This window comes from Squalius cephalus, assembly GCF_949319135.1.
Source record: "Squalius cephalus genome assembly, chromosome: 22".
Classification (NCBI taxonomy): Eukaryota; Metazoa; Chordata; class Actinopteri; order Cypriniformes; family Leuciscidae; genus Squalius; species Squalius cephalus.
In genome coordinates this window covers 25,583,903-25,605,620 of record NC_137143.1, presented here as the reverse complement: position 1 = coordinate 25,605,620, position 21,718 = coordinate 25,583,903, and the positions used below count along the sequence as shown (strand labels likewise).

Here is a 21,718-nt window from a genome sequence, read left to right as displayed (position 1 = left end):
CATCTGAAGCTCTGCTCTTATCGCTCATGACCATTTGAAAGCTGACACAGGTAAGTGCGTCCAACGGGGAGAAGCGGATTCATAGTGAGTTAGCGGACACGTAATGCGCCAGTTGATGAAGGGGTCGGCTGACACACAACAGTGGTTGGAATTAGTCTTGTTTGAAGCTGGTGCTTTAGGGTAATAATGAGATTTCTACTTCAAAAAAGTACATCTGAAACTCATGAAATACATCCACAGCAGATAAATATGCTAAAAAAAAAAATCTTCATTCCACATATTCTATATATCATTAGTGACATTTTTGATGTAGGGCAGCTGAAAATGTGCAAGCAAAAACCATTTTTACAGCTTAACATTTTAACAACCACCAATGGGAGCGAAGACTGTGGAACTCACATTGAGAGGAAGAGTCAAAACCATATTTAGCTGCAGGTTGTATGTGGGCTTTGAAAACTGATAACTGTCCAATATGACATGAGAGTTATCTCATGTGGAAGGTAGTTATAAAGTGAACCAGCAACTCAGTGACGTTATTACCTTGTTGTTCATAAAGGCCTTCAGGCACTGAATGACTTTGTGTTGACTCTTCTTATCCACCTTTTCTTGGCTGGAAAAAAAAAAACACGAAAGAAAGAAAGAGTGTAAGTGAAAGAGGGAGGAGCTCAGTGGGTTTCCAGAAGACAAAAACAGAGTCAGAGTTTAGTTAAACTGTACAGAGCTCAGGGCTCATGCTGAGGGTAAAGTACACTTAAAACCTAGTAGGAAGCTTTTGCCTAAGAAATATAATGGAATTTGTTTTACTGTTTTTTGAGGAGGAGCTTCTCCAGCGTTTCCAACAGGAGGCCCAGACCCTCATGGCCAAAACTCTGCACCCAGCTGGAAGGGGGAAAAAACATGTTAGGGTACATTTGCATTTAATCATTTAGCAGACGCTTTTATCCAAAGCGACATACAAATGAGGAGAGCAATAGAAGCAATCAAGACAAAAAATAGGGCAACAATATGCAAGTATGACTAGTCCCAGTTAGTCTAGCACAGTACATGTGACGTAGCAAGGTTTTTTTATTTATTTATTTATTTTTAGATATATAGAATAGTTAGTGTTAGTATTAAAGGGTGAAGTGTTGATGAAAGAGATTCAAAAGATTCTTGGGTTGAGTTAGGCAGGTCATTCCACCAGCTTGGAACAGTCAAGGTAAAGGTCTAAGAAGAACTGAAGTATGTAAATTATATATAACTAAATAAACCAGAATGCATTACATACCAGGACTGAAACATAAGTGTCAACAAGCTTTATCAGAGTGGAGTTTGTCAGAGCCTATTTAACGTTACTATATTCCCACACTAGATTCTTCAACAAATTAAGCTCTCCCCCTGGAGCTAAAAGTGAAAGGCATTGCTAATAGAGCAAAGATGTTTATTTTAATTCCATTCAGACACAATCTTGCGCTCTACATCTCCATTGATTTGGCCTCTATTGTCTGTGGGAATTGCCACGGCGGAAATTTAACTCTCCAATAACGAAAGGGGAAGCATGTCGAGTGAGGCATTGATTAATAATGAGGGAATTCAATAAGCATAAACAAACCGATTAACCCATTGTGTGTAGCAAGCAGGTCACAGTTCATACTGCAGCCTATAACAGATGTTTCTAAAACATAAGCTTTTATTTGGATGTAACAGTAATAACACGGTCCAATAAAGCAGAGATTCCAATAAAATATTTTGTATATTATATAATTAATATACTATTATTCTATTAATTTCATAATATATTGTATGACCTCAAAACTATAAGTATAGGTGAAAAACCTTGTTCAGGCCTGATACATCTTTTACAGTAACAATTCTAAATTCTATCAGATACCAATAATTATTTTCATGTTATGGCCAATAATAAATGGCTGATATTTAAATTAAGATATTTTAAAAAAATAAAATAAATAATAATAATAATCCTATTTTGTCTAAAAAGATTAAGCACTGAAACTCAAATTAACATTTAAAACATTTTATTTCAAAGTAAACTCCCACTCAATAATCCAGGCAATAATTTGCATGCATGCAAGCATTTATCCATCAATTTGTTCAAGATCCTTAAGATGCAGGTAAACTTCATTGTTCAAGCCTCATTCTTTTCCGCAAACACCTAAAAAAAACAAACTTACACTGCAATTTCACGCAATGTTCAAGTTGTGATTCATTGTGTACTTAAGTCCATAGTAGCCAAAGAGAATCACTGATAAATTGGCGGTTAAGCCCACTAAAATCAGTCAGGTAAAAACAAGAGAAAAGCTCATCTGCCATATTATGAGCTGTTGATCATGTCAGTCATAGTGGGCTGGGTTGAGTGCGGTCTCACAGAACTGTGTGAAATTGCCTCAGTGTAAGTGTAGAAGAGCGGTGAGCATCAATAGCCAATTTTCAGAAAGCCAGTGTCAAGAGGAGTGGGTGTGCTTCCAAGGCTAAATTACAGCCGAAATTGACCACAACCCGGAAACTAGAAACTAAGGTGGACTGAGGAAAAGAGAACAGAGGAGGGAGAAAGATAATGCTGTGTAAAGTAAAATGGAAAGCAATACAGAGACAGTCCGATGAGATTGAGAGGAAGTGCTCTCCTAGCTGAGCTGTGGCAGGACTGATATCACCACAGTTTCACAGACAGAAGGTTTTCACCAAAATGAGTCCTCGTTACAGTTTCATCATAAAATAGCAAAAGTCAAAAGGTAAAATACTTTGCAACCATCCTGCAATTTACAGGTGGACACAAATGGTTGTAACAACAAATTGTAGCAGTGGGACTATTTATTTTCTGCATTTTAGTTTTTATTTTATTTTAGAGTGAATATATATCTATGCGTGTGTGTGTGTGTGTGTGTGTGTGTGTGTGTGTGTGTGTGTGTGTGTGTGTGTGTGTGTGTGTGTGTGTGTGTGTGTGTGTGTGTGTGTGTGTGTGTGTGTGTGTGTTTGGTCATCCTTCTGTTAGACTGTCTCACAAATGAATTAGGTTTAATAGCTGTCAGCTGTTAAATTTAAGTACACAATTAGATAATATAATATAATTTGAATTTAGGTCAACCAATTACCAAGCAATGCTTAATTTTGTCTGTAGTGTAAAAAGGTTGCATTAGTAATTAAAGGAAAAAACACTTAAGCAAACCATGGTCAGGTCAAAGTACCTGAATAATTTTTCGTCCCAAATTTTTATACATTTTACTGGTAGTCCACTGTATAATATAATAATACGTTACAGTTTACTTTATTTTGCTATCCTCACTTACATAAATGAACTAGGCTATAGTGCCCTGCACCCACTAGTAAAAAAATATATTATATTATAAATAAATGATATCTGGTGTCTGAATAATTTTTGGTTTGACTGTATGTATGTATGTACTGTATATATGTATACAGTGCTAGTCAGAATTATTTGCCCCCTTGGTAAATATGATCAAAGATGGCTGTAAAAAATAAATCTGCATTGTATCCTTTTGATATTTTATTTTGAAAAAATGCTACAATTGAACCTTTTATTGAAGTAAAAGAATTGAAAGTGGAGGGGAAAAAAAAATCACATTATGAAATAAATGTTTCTCTCCAAAACACATTTGGAACAATTATTTGCCCCCTTTTATTAAATACTTTTTGCAACCTACTTTTTCCAAGATAACAGCTCTGAGTCTTCTCCTATAATGCCTGATGAGTTTGGAAAATAACTGCCAAGAGATCAGAGACCATTCCTCCATACAGAATCTCTCCAGATCCTTCAGATTCCCAGATCCATGTTGGCACTTCTCTTCAGTTCAGCCCACTCCTTTTCTATAGGGTGCAGGTCTGGGGACTGGGATGGCCATTGCAGATGCTTGGTTTTGTGCACAGTGACCCATTTTTGTTTTGATTTTGATGTTTGTTTTTGGATCACTGTCCTGTTGGAATATCCAAACATGGCCCATTATAAGATTTCTAGCAGAGGTTGTCAGGTTTTGATTTTTATCTGTTGGTATTTGATCGAATCCATGATGCCATGTAGCCTATCTGAACAAAATGTCCAGGACCGCTGGCAAAAAATGAGGCCCACAGCATTAAAGATACAGCAGAGTATTTCATTTTACACATGGCATACTTTTTATCCCTGTATGAACCAAACCCATATTAAGTGTTTGCTGCCAAAACACTGCCTTTTTTTTATTTCATCTGTCCATAAAACATTTGAAAAGTAACTGACACTACTGGAACTTCAAACGGGACGGGTTCTATGGTCAGATGAAACAAAACGTTTTTGGGCTTTTTTGGCAGCAAACACTTAAGATGGGTTTGGTGTTGTCTGATGTCTACGATAGCGATCAAAATCAGCTTTTGATGGAAACTTGGTGCTTAAAGGGCAAGTTTGATATTTTACACTTAAAGCCCTGTTAACAGATCGTTTCTGATGAAATAGAACGGTTAAGATAAAAATTTGGACACATGCTGCTGTCCCGAGAATTTTAGGTTTCTTTCGCTTGTAATAAAAAATAAAAAAATTTTTTTTTAAATCACAATACATATCATATCGGCACCCAAGAGAAATTAAGAAAATAAAATACATATATTGCAATATAATACACTTTACAGGCGGAAACGAATGGTTTCAGCACACTACATAAAATGCAGAGTTGGCACTACATAAAAAAAAAAACATGATATTGTGTGCATGTGTACCACAACCATATATTATGAATTAGTGTTGTCACGATACTGGAATTTTTTACTTTGATATGATACCTTGAAAAGTATCAATATTTAATATAATTTGATGCAACGGGGAAAAAAACGCTGCATATAAAAAATATCCCAAAATGTCTTATGAAGAGATCAAGCTTTTTTCATATATAAACGTTGATCAATTACATTACCATTCTCACAAATTTCATAACTCAATGTATTTGTTTTTACAATGGGGTAATTTTGTTGCAATAGCTTACAGCACAAGGAAGCTTGATTTCAAATGGTAAATTGAATTTAAAAAAGATAAACGAAAAAATAAACTTTTTGTTTTAATAAAAGAACGAATAAACAAAATACTAACATTACAACAGTAATATTCAGGAAAGAAACTGAATGAAGAAACAAAGTAATCAAATTTAAAATAACATTGGATAATCTTCATTGAACAATTTAGAGATTAATTTAATCAGTCAAGAGCACTAAGTGATTTTCTTATTATCTTTTGTTGTTTGATTAACATTAACAACATAGAGATCGGCACGTTTATTAGGCTGCTTATTACTAAGACCTGACGCACCCACGGATACAAAATACACCAAGATTTTAGTGTGTATTTGACCATGAATGAGCCGCGAAAGAGAGCTCATTTTGGCACTTGTATGTAAGAGGCGGCTTTATTATGTGTGAACGCTTCGGATGTGAGTGCGAAATCTGTGGAAATTTTAGTATTATGTGCAATCCCGCACTGAAATTCAGACCCGGTCACACCAACACTATTTAACCGGAGTGAATGAGATGACTGAATAAGAGGAGGTGGGTGCATGTCAACTCTCTGTTGGAGAGGAGAACAAAAAAGCGCAGCTGGTATTAGTGTATCGATACTGAAGAAAGGAGAATCGTTTCAGATATTTCAGTATCGATACATATCAAAATATCAATATTTTTGACAACACTTATGAATACATGTCACCATTTAACCCATTCAAGTCCTTCCCTATATGCAAATAAACTGTAGGAAAATCAAAACTATGGCTTCTCCAACATGGAAGGATGCTGTCGTACTATAGCTGGAACCCAGGGACCTGAGAATTAGGGCTGGACCCGAATATTCGAATATCGGGTTTTTTTTGTTTGTTTTTCGCGCTTGAATAAGGCCGGCGACACACTGGCTGCGTGGCATGAGTGTCTCAGCTGCGTGGCGTGTCCGTTTTTATTTCGGCTCCCATGTTAACAGGTTGGAGTTTGCACACTGCCTGCGTGAAACACGAGTCTCAGGCGCGGCTCGAGCCACGTGGAAAACGCGTGCATGCTAGAAATAGAACCGACGCCTAAGTGTTCCAGCAACGGGAGTGTTCTCTGGCTAGAGCGCAGAACAGCGGAGTGTGTGTGGACCGAAGTGCATGCCTGAGCTTGTGTTTTGGGTTAAAGGAGAACTCCGGTCAATTTTAACATTGAGCTCATTTTTGTGTACATTTGGAGTGCTGTCAATACAGAGAACAACGACAAAAATCGGTGTTGCCTACACCGAGTTATTCTATTTTTAAAATTTGCACCCTGTTGACTTCAATAGGGCAAGTAGTAAGCCTGCTTTTTAGCCTCTTAACATCCTTTAAGTGTCATTACAAGTGCACAGAAAATGTGAGTGATTCCTTCCGAGTGAACACGGGTGGATCTGACTGCAGTAGATGTTAGAGATATTAATAAAAACGAAGTTAATTCAGCCAGCGCTCATACCTTTGTTTACATTCTGTTTTCGGTGGAAGGCCATAGTAATCGATTGTCGAGTTCACGCGCATAGGTTTAGTTACCAATGATCACGCGCGTGAACTCGACAATCGATTACTATGGCCTTCCACCGAAAATAGGATGTAAACAAAGGTTGAGCGCTGGCTGAATTAACTTCGTTTTTATTAATATCTCTAACATCTACTGCAGTCAGACTCACTCGTGTTCACTCGGAAGGAATCACTCACATTTTCTGTGCACTTGTAATGACACTTAAAGGATGTTAAGAGGCTAAAAAGCAGGCTTACTACTTGCCCTATTGAAGTCAACAGGGTGCAAATTTTAAAAATAGAATAACTCGGTGTAGGCAACACCGATTTTTGTCGTTGTTCTCTGTATTGACAGCACTCCAAATGTACAAAAAAATGAGCTCAATGTTAAAATTGACCGGAGTTCTCCTTTAAGCTGCGTTGCTTTGACATTGTGGAAAATATAATAGAAACAAAATGTATTAGCCTTTTTACCCGTTATTATCAATCTAAATTAATCTCGTTTTTAATTTAACTTAATTTTCGGTTTTCTTTATTTAAATTTCGTTTTTCTTTATTTAAATTCCGTTTTTTCTTTATTTAAATTTCGTTTTTCTTTATTTAAATTTCGGGGTTTTTTTTTTTTTTTTAATCTACCCTTTACTGTATCAGTAATTTGTTAGTCAGAAAAATATTAGACTACCTTAAAAGTATTGCTTAATTTAACAGACCTGTGTGTGTGCGTTTTATATCACTAGTGCAGTGTCCGTTTTCGGAGAATATAAGCCCTACCCGCGTGAGGCGCGCCGCTTCCCGCTCGCGCTGTTCTGTAGTTTACTAAAAGTTTAAATTCTGAATGTGTCGCGTCTCGCGTGTCCATCTATATTGCACCAAATGTGACACTGCACTCCCGTGTGAAGTCGATTGGATGAACGGTTCTTGAAATAATAATGCAAACGGACAGACAGACACAGAGATCCCTGCCTTTAATAGAGAGAAGAATATGTTCAGCACCCTCTCTCCGAAGCTTTGAATATTCGATGTTCATTACTACATAAAGGTGTCCCAGAAGAGGACAGATTATGTGTTTTGTGTGATTTAAGGGTCGTTGAGGATGAATGGCATTTTTTGTTTTTTTGTCCTGTATATCATGATTTAAGAATGGATATGTTTGAGAGAATTCAACATAAAAAGCCTGATTTGTTTTGGATGACGGATGGGGATATGTTGAGCTGGCTCTTTGAAAATGAAATTCATAGTTTGGCTAGATATGTGGAAAAGGCGTGGAAACGTAGGCAAAGGAATTTATATCCTGGCCTAAATTGACAGTGTTTTGTTTGTTTATATTGTGAAAATGATGGTAATGTACTCTGTATGATGGTCATCTTCCTATGTACTTTGTATGATGGTCATCTTTCTATGTTATGTCTGTTTTATGTCAATAGTGTCTTTTAAGCCTATTTGGGCTGGGCACGTAAGTAAAAACACGTAAGTAAGACACTTTAATAAAAATTCAATTCAACTACCGAAGCTTCGAAGCTCAAAAAATGGTATTCGGACCAGCCCTACTGAGAAGCTATGATGAAGGGACCTTATACTTATACTTCTCTTTCTTTTTACACTCCCCCACGCCTTCCTTTCTCTCTTTTTGTTCAGTAACTTCCCCTTGCTTCAGCCACTCCAAAGGGATTGTAATGATTTCCAGTACATGGGGTCTCTTGGGTGTGCGTAGACAGAATAAGGCTCTCTGAACATATTTAACTTGTAGTCGTTGAGAGGTGTGAAAGGAAGATGAAATCTTGGCCAGTCTTTTAGGTATTGCGGCTGATTGCGATGGGAGTTGAGGGCTCAGGCCCCCTAAGATCTGGTTAATCACATCTCACCACAGAGGTAAATGTACCATAGTAACAAAATAATCAGCAGAGAGCAGAGTAATATGTAGCTGAATACAAAAAAAGTCATCGGTTTCTTTCATTCGCCAGCTTTTCCCCTGATCATATTGATTAGAGAACCTGCCAATGGCCAAGAAAGGAGGCTTCCCACTGGGAGGAGAGGGGAAGGAAACAAATGATAATGAGAGAAGGAGATGAAGAGGAGAAAGAAGGATGGAGCTGATGAGGGAACGACATAGTACAGTAGTCGGCAAGAAAGAGTCAAGCAGAGAATCAAAGCATGTTCGCGAGGGCAATACATAGGAAGAGCAAGTGTTTATGTGGCAAGAGAGCAAAAGCAAGAGTCAGTGTAATGTCTGTTCACATCAAAATGCAGTCCTCGTCCAATTCTAATCAACAAGCCGCATGCCTCCAAGCATCCACTAATCAAATCCTAGCATGTATGCCTGTGTGAATTTTCAAGGTGAAGCAAAAGGGGGGCTCACCCTGAATTGAATTTGTCAAATCGGACTGGAGCGGAGAAAACAGAGAAGGGGAGTGTAGTAGTCCATCAACAAAATTCATTTGCTGATGGGATTCCAGCTCATCTAAATCAAAATGACGACAATGATGCTGGTTATTATGGATGAAATGAACTGTTAGTTTAGCCGAATAAAGAGCCACGGACGTGTCTCAACACTCAAATGAGTAGTAAATTAAAGACAATGTCGGTTTCCGAGAAACGTGCATTTAGACGCTGTGTCGCCCTCATGCTGAATTCATCTAATTTGTAGGGTTATTTATTTTCTTTTTTTATGGATGGAATAAGATTAGGAAAGTGTCAGTAATTGAAAAATCAGGATGGGGGATTGTCAACCGGAGCAAATTTCTGGCAAAATGGCATAATCAAGTAGTTTCTCAGGAATGAAGAAATGGTGAAGTGTAATGGAATGCAAAAAGGATCAACAAAAGGAGTAAGATAGCCAATGAGAGTGAAAGAGGAGAGAGAAACTGCACTTTCAATTTAATAATTCATCATTTTATATATTTCAGTCTTGTTTTTGTTTTATTTTTGTTAATGCTTATTTATTTTAGTTTACTTTGTGTCTCAAACCATGCTGCTGATATAAATACAGTTACATAAAAAGACAACATTTTAGACTAAAAGTAAAACTAACTTGAGGGGAAGAAAGAGATAAAGCTGAAAATGAAGCAAGGTAAGTACTGTTCAAAAGTTTTGCGTCATTAATTTTCTCTTCTTTTTTTAAAGAAGTCTCTTATACGCACCAAGGAATCATACAGTAAAACAACAAAGTAAAGAAAAAAAATGACAACCAATTAGACTACCACGCAATCAATTAATCTTCTCATCAAAACCAAAGCAACAATTTAAATGCCCCAGGCTGACATTAAAAGTATAGATTTATCACCCCCCCTGTTATTCAGTAACACCGTACATTCTTACATAAATGTCAGCAAGTGACACGTGACAAGTGCTAGAGGAGGAGGGTTGCCAGATGTTGACAGGTTAAGAATGAGGTTGCAACATGAGAGAGTTAAATTTATACACATGCTTACAGGAAGCAGGCAGTGGATGATACCGAGCAGGCCAGGCCTAGGGTCGTGATAAGAGCTTCATTGAAACGCATAACTTACAAATAAGAAACCATATACTTCCATCATCAGCAGGTGAAACCCGGAGCAGAAGACAAGAATAATCAGTCGAAGTAAAGCAGCTGAAAAACCAAGGGTGACTCCCTTCAAACCAAAAGGGTGCCAGTTCCTGTCAACATGATGCGGCGGAGAGAGGTCAGCGTGTTCGAGAATGAGGCGGGGGGAAAAGCAAAGAGATCAGAAGCGGCACTCTCCTAAACGCCATCGAAATTTCACATTCTCACAGACGGCAAATCAAGCAAAACACCTTCTCCCAAACAACTTATCTACCACCAGGTGAACAGGAGTAACAAATTACAAACACTCACGTTACTTTAAGTAGTTTTTTTCCTGAAATTGTACTTTTTGAGTAGTTTAAAAATTTTGCAATTTTACTTTTACTTGAGTACATTTTAAGTGATGTATCGGTACTTTTACTCTGCTATTTTCCTTCTGTTTTTGGTCGTTACTCGTTACATGCTCATTTTAAAATTTTATTTTTATCCATCAACGTGATTGGATCGAGTAATTGGTCTCGTGACTGTCATCAAATCAAATTATGCATAGAAAACTTTAACCGCTGGCCTACTCATGTCTGCTGTGGAAGTGCATTCTTTAAGCATCAATTCAATCGATATATCAGCGTCTTCCTCTATAATATGCTACGGTACATTTCACATTTCTGCTTACTATGATATTTATATAGGCTAGCCTATCTACAGGGCCTGACATTTGGTGTGAGGTTGGGGGTATTGCGTACAGTGTTCCCTTACAACTCCCTCAATTGACGAGTTCACAATGCAGTGAATTCCCGTTCCCATTTACTTTACAATCACATTATAGAGAGAGGCGCGTCGCAATCTGTGCACTGCCGTCTCGTGCTCATCATGCAGCCAGATTCAGTATGCAGTGCACCTTATGAACCATGGCGTTAACTTGAACTGCATTTCTGTCAGTCCGTGACTACAGCTCGTTAATAAACAACGTTTTCTTAATATATTATTGATCCATTTCATACAATCCGTCTTCATTTGGCAAGTGCACTTGCGCAAAAACATTTTTCATGTTCAACTTTTGTTTTCTTGTGTGTGTGGATGCTGCTGATAAAACAGCGTCGTCGAGACTACAAAGATACATGCATTTGTTTTTGTGTGTGTGTGCGTGTGTGCGTGCGTGCGTGCGTGAGTGCGTGAGTGCGTGCGTGTGTGTTTCTTTTGTAAAAGTTTCCCGGATATAACTTCCCTTTTTAATGCACAATTTTTTATCAGCAATATTATCAGCATTACAATGTGAGTAAATATAGCTGTGTAAAATCTAAGGGATGATGCCACCCTTCTAGAACAATGTGCGTTTACGTTTAAATTGTAACATTTAATGGCATGGAATTACAGTGTAATTAGTGTTAGCTCACTATCTTAGCCTTTTTCAGTGCATTAGGTGAGGTAAACTGATAATATTAGTGATTCTGATTTCTTTATCAAAACATAAAAACTGGTACCGGTTTGGAGAGAAATTGGTTATTTTTTAATAACTCATCTCATGGTGTGTGACGCTGAACTATCGTATGAGTTTCTAAAGGTTTTTTTAATTCGTTGCACAGTTATGAAATTGATATTTTATGTGCAACAATAGCATGCTCAGGCTCAATGACATTACGCCTAATTTTAAATGCGTTTTTTTTTTTTTTTTTTTTTACAATATGATTTAAATGGCAATGAGTGTACTGTTCTGATGAATTTTAAAAAGATGGATATATATTCTTCAATCTTTCTGACAAAGAACAAAAGATAATGTGAATTACAGTATGTACAATGTTCTTTTCATTTATTAATTGTAGTGTACAGTGTTTATTATAAGGGGTAGAATCCGCAGCTCAGTACTCACTACCCTTGAGTACTTTTAAATAAGCTACTCTTTTACTCTTACTCAAGTAGTTTTTTGGACAAGTACTTTTTACTCTACTCAGACTACATTTTTTGGAATTTTGGTACTTTTACTTGAGTATGTTTTTTTCAGTACTCTTTCCACTGCATGTGAAGTTATCAGAAGCAAAATCTCTTTGAAAATTCCTTGTATGAAATGAGCATCCAAGTCTGGCCATCTGACGACAGAATCATTTTCATTTCTTTCCCTCTCTCTTCTCAGAAGTAAGGGATGCAGCTGGTATGATCAGCCCGAGTGAAGGCAATCATTACCAGGCCTTTTTGTATCAGTAAGCCTGACATCAAACAGCAGCTTGCTTTTTCTTTTTCTCCTAAGTTCTCCCTCTTTCCTGCCCCCTCCTTCGAAGGAGCGTTCGATTACAAAAGCAGAACATCTGGAGATGGACGCTTGTGTCTGAATAACAATATTAATCAATCCCACAAGTGCCGGCAGAACGGCAGTCTTAAACAAAAGGCAGAACACTTTACCGCCACAGGAGGCTCCAATCAAGAGAGGCTGCATTGAGAGCAGTGTCCCACTGCTCATAATCACATAAAGTGGCACATTCGTTCCGGGAAAAACGTGTCGAAAATAAGCATGAGATGGTTTGCTCTTCTTTAGCTCCCCTTTTCTCTCATACGTCTTCAAACTTCTGTCCTTCACCTTCCCTATGCACTTTGTGGGTTTTTATCAAAAGTTTCAATTAGCTATACAAGGAGGTTAGGTCCTTAACCATTTAAAGATGAGGCCAAATGGACAGAAACTTTCACATCATGTGCTTTAAATGAGATATAAACCCCACCAGACTTTCGAAATAACCACATTTAAACTCCAATCTCAACACAGTTCCTATGACAATATTATACTTAAAGAAATAGTTCACTTAAAAACTAAATTTGTCATTTGCTCACCCTCAAGTTGTTTCAAACCTGTATGAATTTCTTTCTTCTGCTGAACACAAAAGATGATATTTTGAAGAATGCCGGTAACCAGACAGTTGATGGACCTCATTGACTTCCATAGTAGGAAAAAAATAATACTATGGAAGTCAACTGTTTGGTTAAAGACATTTATTTCGACAGAATTTTACAGACAGAATTTAAGTGAACTATTCCTTTAAGTGCAGTTTTCTAACTGGGAACAAGTGACTACAAGTGGATGCTATGGGAGAAAGGAAAAGAGTTTAATTTTCATACACATTATAAATGAATGTTTAGCACAGTTTTTACACATGAAAATGTAAGCTGCCATGGGATTTAGGTAGAGGATCAAATTTGAGGGTCCTTGGAATCTTAAAGTTTGAAAACCCCAGCCTTATTGTTCATGTAATATTTGTATTAATAAAAACAGGCAGGATCAATGAACAGAAAGCAGTCCGCCTCCTGAGGTAGAGCAAGCGCAGAGGACTGGTGGAAATCTTTACATTTGCTAAAACATAAGAAAAGGGAAGAGAAAAAAAAAATGTGATTGATGTGACAATGTGAGAGCTTCGTCTGTTTGACCCCCGGAAGCAACCCTTCACTTTCATTAGCATCCTCCCACACTCTGAACAACCAGTCTCTTCAAACACATTCTCTCTCTTATATCTCTATTGTCTTATCTCCCTTTATCCCTCCTCATCCCTTTGTTTTACGGCTAAATAGTGAATGAGACAAACTCCCCATCTACTCCTTACAGAGGCGAATGACTGTCATGCAAGTCATTTCTTTTAAAATATCTGATGCAAGCCCATAGCAAGGTTAATGCATTCAAACTGACCTTCAAGGGCATGGCAATAAGCAGAATACCTGACCAAAGACTTTGCAGAAATATAACAGTGCTAAGCGAACAAAAATCAGAAGTTAGCCAGTGATAAATATTAACGAGTTTTAGAGTAATGTGTGCTTGCAAAGGGAATACAGGTCAGTCGCACTGAAAAGCAGCGTCGCTAGAGTAACGCATGTACGATCACCCACTTGTTTGAGCCATAAGCGACATAAGAGGAGTGGGCAGGCTCTCTCTCTCTCTCTCGCAGTTGAACATTAAAAACACTGGAAAACAAATTCATCATCCCATTCCCAGGAAACAAAAACAGACATAAATCACAGAGAAAAATGAGGCGCCTTATCTGGCTAACTTCACGGCAAAGGTAGCTTGACTTCCCTTCTCCCTCTGGAGTCTCTACCCCAAGGCTGCGTTACCCACGTTAGAGTTGTGCTGGGTTGGAGCCGCACTGAGCCGAAAATAAAACATTAACTCCAAAGTCCTGCAGCGCCCCCAGGTCTTACACATCCGTCTCGCCCTATTTTCCCCTCACTCTCCACAAGGGAGAGAGTCTCCTCTGTGAAGAGGAGACTCCAGAACCTAGATAGTAAAGTAGGTGGAAGCGATAAGGTGGAATATATTTATACACGTTTGTAAGACTCAAGTGTGCCGCACACATCCTGAAAAGTGAATCAAAAAAACATTTAAATTGCCCCCTGGTGGCTGGCTGCATTATAGGTCATAAACCCAGCCCTCTTCATGTAATCACATGGGATGCAAAGGAAACTAAAAAAAGAATCAGATTACACTTCAAATAATTTTTCCCCCTCAAAGATGCTTTTTGTCATTTTAGGTTGTTCTTATAACGCTGTTTTCAAGTGTTTGTTTTTCCAGTAAGTTTTAGTTAGTTGTTTGAGCAGCAGTGGGGCATCCTCAAGCAGAAGGTGGAGAAGTGGCATGTGTCTAACATCCAGAAGCTCTATGACGTCATTATGGATGAGTGGAAGAAGATCCCAGCAACAACCTGTGCAGCTCTGGTGAATTCCATGCCTAGGAGGATGAAGGCAGTGCTAGATAACAATGGTGCTCACACAAAATATTGACACTTTGGACACAGTTTTGACATGTTCACTTAAGGTGTACTCACTTTTGTTGCCAGCTATTTTGACAGTAATGGCTGTATGTTGAGTTATTTTCAGAGGACAGTAAATATGTACTGCTATACAAGCAGCACATTGACAACTCTAAAATATATCCAAGTTTCATTTCTATAGTATTGTCCCTTGAGAAGATGTACTAAAATGTTTATACTGAAATGTATGTAATGAGTACAGTATCTTTGTTTTTATTTTTTAATAAAAGAAAATAATGACAAAGGTTTTTATATTCGCCATTTTGGCCTAAATGTATGCCATTCTTATTTTATTTTATATTTTGTTACATTGTAAGAATGTTTTTAAAATAGGGACATTAGTTTGGCTGTAATGCTCCATCACTTGGAAAATAGTAAAACCAATATGAAAAAGAATCGTAATAAAATCGTGAATCGTGATTTTCTGAAATAAATCGTGATATTATATTTTTGCCATATTGCAGTTTGCAGAAGCGACAAATTATATTTTTCAATAAATTGATTTTTACCTTTTTTGGCCATTTTACCTTTATATAAACCTTTATATAAAGCCATTTTTCTAACCTATTTAAATGTATGCATCATCTTTTGTGTCAAAATTCTTAAATTTAATCAATAAATTCAATTAGAATAATAAGATACAATAGCACAATAGTTACCAATGAAATGAAATCAGTATCAACAAAATTAATCTTTGCAATGCAAAGGAAACTGCATCTGAAGTGACAAAAGGATGTATTTACACAGTCTGTTTAATGCAGCTCAGAGGCAACATGAATGCGTTTAACCTGCAGTTACAAATGCATAAATAATGTTTTGATGTTTTAAACTACAGTTTTATTTTACATGAAATTGCACTTAAACCGATTTGGCTTATTGATTATTGATATTAATGATTATGAAATCGCAAAGGCTGCGATTATTTTTTATGCGCAGCTTGTCATTGATGTACGGCTCTGTGATCAGTAATCAACACTGCTCCATATGAAAGCACTGTGAGTTTGAGTCACTTATAACGTGCATTTGAAAAAGCAACACACGTCAAACATATTTCAAAACATTTATGAACCTCTTGTCCAACAAAAGACAACATTTATTAACAAGCTTTTACTCCAAACTCACTTCATAAATGACAGTTGAGCATCTGTGAAAAAGTATTTAGGAGCACCAGTGCAACTGACCCGATCAGGCCTGGTTCTAGTTGAAACTAATAACAGCATATTGTCCAAACAGATTTTGCAAACGTACCAGTGCGTATCTGTGTTTGCTCTCTGCAGAGCTTGATGAGAGAATCAACTGATTCATTCAAACGGGTGATTTATTCCGGATTTATTCCGTCTTAATGAGTGAGTCATTGAATCATTCATTCAACCAATTTGTTCAAAAAGGTGATTCATTCAGTAACGAAACACCACGGTGTGTTTCTCAGAGATGCAAAACAGTGTTGTGGCTTGTTTCGAACTATTTACATTGGCGAAATGGAGAAAAAACAGACAATATTGTGTCTAAAATGTAAGTCACTTAATATTAACTTGTTTTTTGAATTGTTGTATAAAATCAATATCACATTTGTAATCATTCTGATATTTGGAGGGGGGGGAAACGGCACTCTTGGTGTCATAACTATATTAAATTATATAAATATAAAACAGATATGGGGCATTTTTGCCCATTATCCTGAATTTTGAGGGCATTATAAATGCATTTTAATAAACTAGCCTAAATCACGCAGTGAATGCGTGCATTCTAAATGCTCACACGCACTACTCTAACCTAGCCTACTAGACTACATCATGTAGTCGTGTATGTGTGCGCTCTCTGGGTGTGTTTTTGTAATGTGGGATATACTCGATAATGTCAGATCGCATATCGTTAAGACCACAATTATGATATCGTAGACAATATATAGCACACCCCTATACTCCAATGGCCAACTTTATTAAAAAAAAATTATATTTCCTTACAAATAAATAAAATAAACCCTAAATAATGCAAACAAGTCATTGGACAACATTACTTGCATATAAATGCATGTGCCATGGGTAAATAAAATGGAATAGCCTCTGCACGGACAATAATGAAATTATTCTAATTAAACCATATTATTGTTTAAAATACAAGAAAACTAAAAGTGATAGTTAATAATGCATCAATGTTTTTGAAAAAGAAACATCTAAAATTAACATTACTGTTTCAAAAAACAGCATTGCTGTTTGAGCTGCATGCACTGAAGCTGGAGAACTGGATGAACACAGGTAAACTGAAGCGGGTTATTAGCGGGTTAATATACAACACAAACATAATATTATAACTTATGCAGTTATGAACTAAGTTACGTGCTAAGTTACGTGCAGAATGTGTAACTCCTTTTGTGTATGCGCTCTTCCCGTAACAATGTGCTCTATGGCAACTAAACCCAAAGAACTTTTTATTACAACAATGTTCTCATTATAATGTTATATAATGTGACAGTCCCAATCATAGTTCTTAATGTTGTGCATTGCTGTTTGAGCTGCATGCGCAGAAGAAAGATGATCACCAGTAAACTGAAGCGATTTACTACCGTGCTAACTAACTTAGCCAAATGCATTCTGTATGAGAAAAATCCAATATACAAACAAAATAAACATAATATCACAACTTACAATTGCACAAAACAAAAGGACACGTGAACTTGACAGTACCAATCATGAAGGTTTAATTGTGTTGTGAATGCACACAAAGAATTCACAACATTCTTTTACAGTACTGTTTTAATATTAATTTTATAAACGTATTCTATATTGTAATATGACAGACTTGCACTGCACATGTTGCACTTAACTATATTTTCCTTTTAAAAGTGATTGCAATTATATTTCAAGCAATACAAAACTATTATGGTGAACTGTGCGCACCCGAAGTGACTCAACTGAAGGAAATAATCCATTTATCGGCTTTAATATATTGGCCAAAGTTTCTTACTGGGCTGATAATGATAACGTTAAAAATTAACACATATCGGCCGATACCGATATAATGGCTAATATATATCATGCACACCTTAAATTAACTGGTATAATGGTGTTTTATTAGAACACTAAAAGAGGGAGATACGAACAGACCATTATATTTTTTTCTGATCATTATATTTTCCCTACATATTTGAGTCTCTCTTGTTCTCATTCTCTGTGGCCTTGTTTTGACTGTACATGAATAGATTAATCTAAATGACCTAAATTTGTACCATTGTGTATGGGAGAGCTGCTTCCAGTTCAGAATTTTCTTCTTGCATGTACATGACATCATCTACCGTATACTTCCCTCAACAGTATTGTAACAACAGACTGAAATGACGTACAAGAACAGAGCTAATTTGAGTGTGCATACCGGAGACACACTCCAGAATGGCACCAGTAGACTGTTTTGGTACTTGTGTGTGATCAGGTGTGTGATCAAGTGTAGGTAGGTGTGCGTGTGTGCGTGTGCGTGTGCGTGTGCGTGTGTGTAAAATCACAGGTTTGTGAAGCCCGGCGGGAGATTAGTAATGAAAAAAATTGAATGCTAATGCAAAATTAGCGTTAATAACCTGAAACCATTGAGGAAAAAAAAAAGTAACAAATTATTTAAGATGGCATTAAATCAAAGTCTTATCAAGCAAATTATCTCAAGCTAAAGCATAGTCATATTTGCTTAAAAGAGTGCTTCTGTATACTTCTGTTGAGGATATGAGAAAGTGTGCCCGACTCAGTTTCCTGCTGCATTAGGAATCCGACAGAAGTATTAAAGAAAGAACAGTCATAACTCATGGTACACAGGCCCACTGAACATCACTACTAAACCCATATTACAAACTCCCAGCTCAATTTCCTGTTTGTCTCCACAGCAATGCACACTTATAGATGAAATTACTGTCTGTCTGCCATCTTAAACATGGACCATTATTCACAGGTGCCAGCTGCTCGTGGCAGACAGACAAACGTTTCTTCATTTCTTTAAGCCCTTGCACACTGAGTCCGAAATTTGCATCCGAAATTTTCGCACATTAAAAAATAAATACGACCTCCCATTATGTCAATCACGCTTGCACAATGCCTCCGAAACTTTCGTCCGTCAAAAAAAAATTCGGATCAGGTTCGATTTTCTGCGTTTTTCGCATCCGTAGCAAGAATTTTGAATGATGTTTTGACAATTTAGAGCCACCGAATCACAAATATTCACGAATACGAAAAAATACGAGCTGGTGCGGCAGTGTGCACTTCACTTTCACTTTTAAATTAGCGTCAATTCATCCTTCGCAGGGAGTTTTGATTGTTCGATCTGAGTCTGACCAATCAAAATCCACCATTTTTGTTTGACAAAGCAGTCAGGAGAGTTATTAGACTGCTCTTATGAGGACACTCGACAAAACAGACATTTTGGCATAATTTGTGTGTGTTATGGTTTGTTCAAGCCCGAAAGATAACTCGATACTGACGCGCGTCTTTTCTGTGGGTCGTGTGTGTAATAGGCAGGACTTACGGTACTGATCCACTTGTCCATGCGACACTTCTGTCGCACCACACTCCACTTTATTCCTATGGGTGACGTCAAACGACTTTGACGCGCCCGCAAAGCATTCCGGGAAGGCACCGCTTCATTTGGAAAAATGCTGTGCGTCAAAAAGCTGGCCGATGCCCATCTTTATGTAAATGAATACCATTGAACACAACGCGACAATCCAATAGAAGTAGAGCATATGGAGACCATTACATTATATGGAGACCATTACCATTATCTGTACCATTACAGACTACCCGTCTCTTTAGTCTTGTCGCGCTTGAATGGTTTAAAAGCATTCACATTAATAAGAGTGTGATCATACTACGCTAGTCAATGGGTGACAGAAATAAACGGATACTGCGTAATTGCGTTAAATATTTTTAAAGCTTTAAACTTTTTTTTTTTTTTGCAGTGCCATGGTGGGCAAGTGACGAAACCGGTATTGCGACTGAACACCGTGTAACACCGGTAACACCAACTATCGTAGCAAGTAGGGATGGGCATTTTTCAAAAATATTGCATTCGAATATTCGGGCTCATAAAATTCGAATATTCGTTTATTTAAATGACGTTCAACAAAAAAGCCTTTATTTTTTAAGCTAAGTTCGTTTTTTTAGTTTTTGTCACCATTTCTGAAGAAGCTTATGATTAGGCAATATACACAACAAGCTTACAATATATGTTAAAGTTTTCTTTTAATTGAAAATATTAAACAGTAGGCCTATGTGTAAACAAAAAAATATAAAGAACAAAAGGACTTAAGCTCAAGCAGTGCGAACAGAAAAAAAAACGGCTAATAAAGCAGAGTAACAGATTGCGCCAGTTATCGTACAGAACGTATATGATTATCGTGTTTATATTGTTTCACGTTTATGTTGAGAAAAACAATAATATCCACATGCAGGCGCGCCTCCAGCAATTTATGCTCGAGTGAGAAAACGCGCTGCGCTGACAGACGTTTCAGAGAAACAAAGATAACGGTGTTCTAGTTCTAAGTTTCTTACAGCACTTTGCGTTTTCTGTTCTTAAACCTCTCCCTCAATGAAACTTAAAGGAAGAATATGTCTCAAAATCATTTTGCTATTAGATAAGTTATCTCGGATCACTCGCACTACAGCTGCGCTTACCTGCAGTCGTGATGCAGTGATGGACAGCTGTCTTTCCTCAGTCGACTGCTGTTTGGATTTCATGTGATTTCTCATTGTGGTGATATTATAACTCCAGATTAATTAATTAATTTGATCAAAAGTAATTCCATTTTGTAAGATCATTTAATAACCTCATTTTTGACTAGTAATTCCAAACTTCGCGAGGCAGACGACGACATTATGATAAAATACAAACAACTTGTTAAACGCTCCACAGTGCCACCCAGTGCATTTAATTATAACTGTGAGTTAGTGCTTGGGATTTATCAGGGATTCACTGCATTTACGACCCACAAAGTATTTACGGCTTCATAAATTCGATAAAATTCAATTAGTATTTTATTTTTCGAATAATAATTACAGATCGAATATTCGAAAATTCGAATATTCGTGAACATCCCTAGTAGCAAGCCTATTATACAGATATTTATTGGAAAGGGTTTAATGTTTTCCATGCTTTTTCAATAAACCATAAACAATTACTGCACAATAGTGATGCACGGATCATGGTTATATCCGCGGGCGCTGCGGATAATCCGCGGACCGGGCCATGAAGATTAAAGTCCATGAAGATGAGATGCACTGTAGATATTAAAGCAGCTGGTGGTCACACAAGATCCTGACTGCTCTGACACACACACACACACACACACATACATGCTCATGAAACATGTATTTTTACAATGTAAATGTACAATGTCAATGTAGAAAACAGTTGTGCTGCTTAATATTTTTTTGGGAACAGTGATACTTTTTTCAGTGTTCTTTGATTTTTAGAAAGTACAAAAGAACAGTTTTTTTTATGTTGAAAAATAATTTATACAAAACATAAATATTAGAGCATCATAAATGTATTTACGATACACTTTTAATTGATTTAATCCATCATTGCTGAATAAATGTGTTAAAGTCATATGATGTGATTTCTTGTTTTCCTTTTTCTTTAGCGTTATGTAGCTGTTTGTGCATGTTTTCTACAGAGTTACACAGCTCAAAGTCTCAAACTCAAAGAGATATTCTTTGTAAAAATTAAGGCTCAGCCACTCCTTCCTGAAACGCTTCATTCAAACATGCGCCCACAAATCTACGTCAGTGTGTGGGGGCAGAGTTTCATAACACCGCCCAAATGTACACACAAAGAAAGAAGGCGTAACTTTTATTCTCACTGTATTATTGTTGCCGCCATGTTCCGGATCAGATTTGGGCTTGAATTGATAAGGTAGTAACGACATTATCACCTGTCATTATTGCTTTGGGAGCTGATGT

The 21,718-nt window shown here is 37.1% G+C and overlaps 1 protein-coding gene across 2 annotated transcripts in view; it reads right to left on the bottom strand.

Moving 5' to 3' along the window:
• Positions 1 to 21,718, bottom strand: part of diaph3 (diaphanous-related formin 3) — a 323,176-nt gene that overhangs the window by 201,183 nt on the left and 100,275 nt on the right. For both annotated transcript variants that reach the window (XM_079856725.1, XM_079856726.1), the window contains 2 exons: positions 805 to 879; positions 541 to 610 (listed from right to left, as the gene is read on the bottom strand). In XM_079856725.1, the coding sequence (XP_079712851.1) occupies positions 541 to 610; positions 805 to 879 (145 nt within the window). The remainder of the gene's footprint in view (positions 1 to 540; positions 611 to 804; positions 880 to 21,718) is intronic.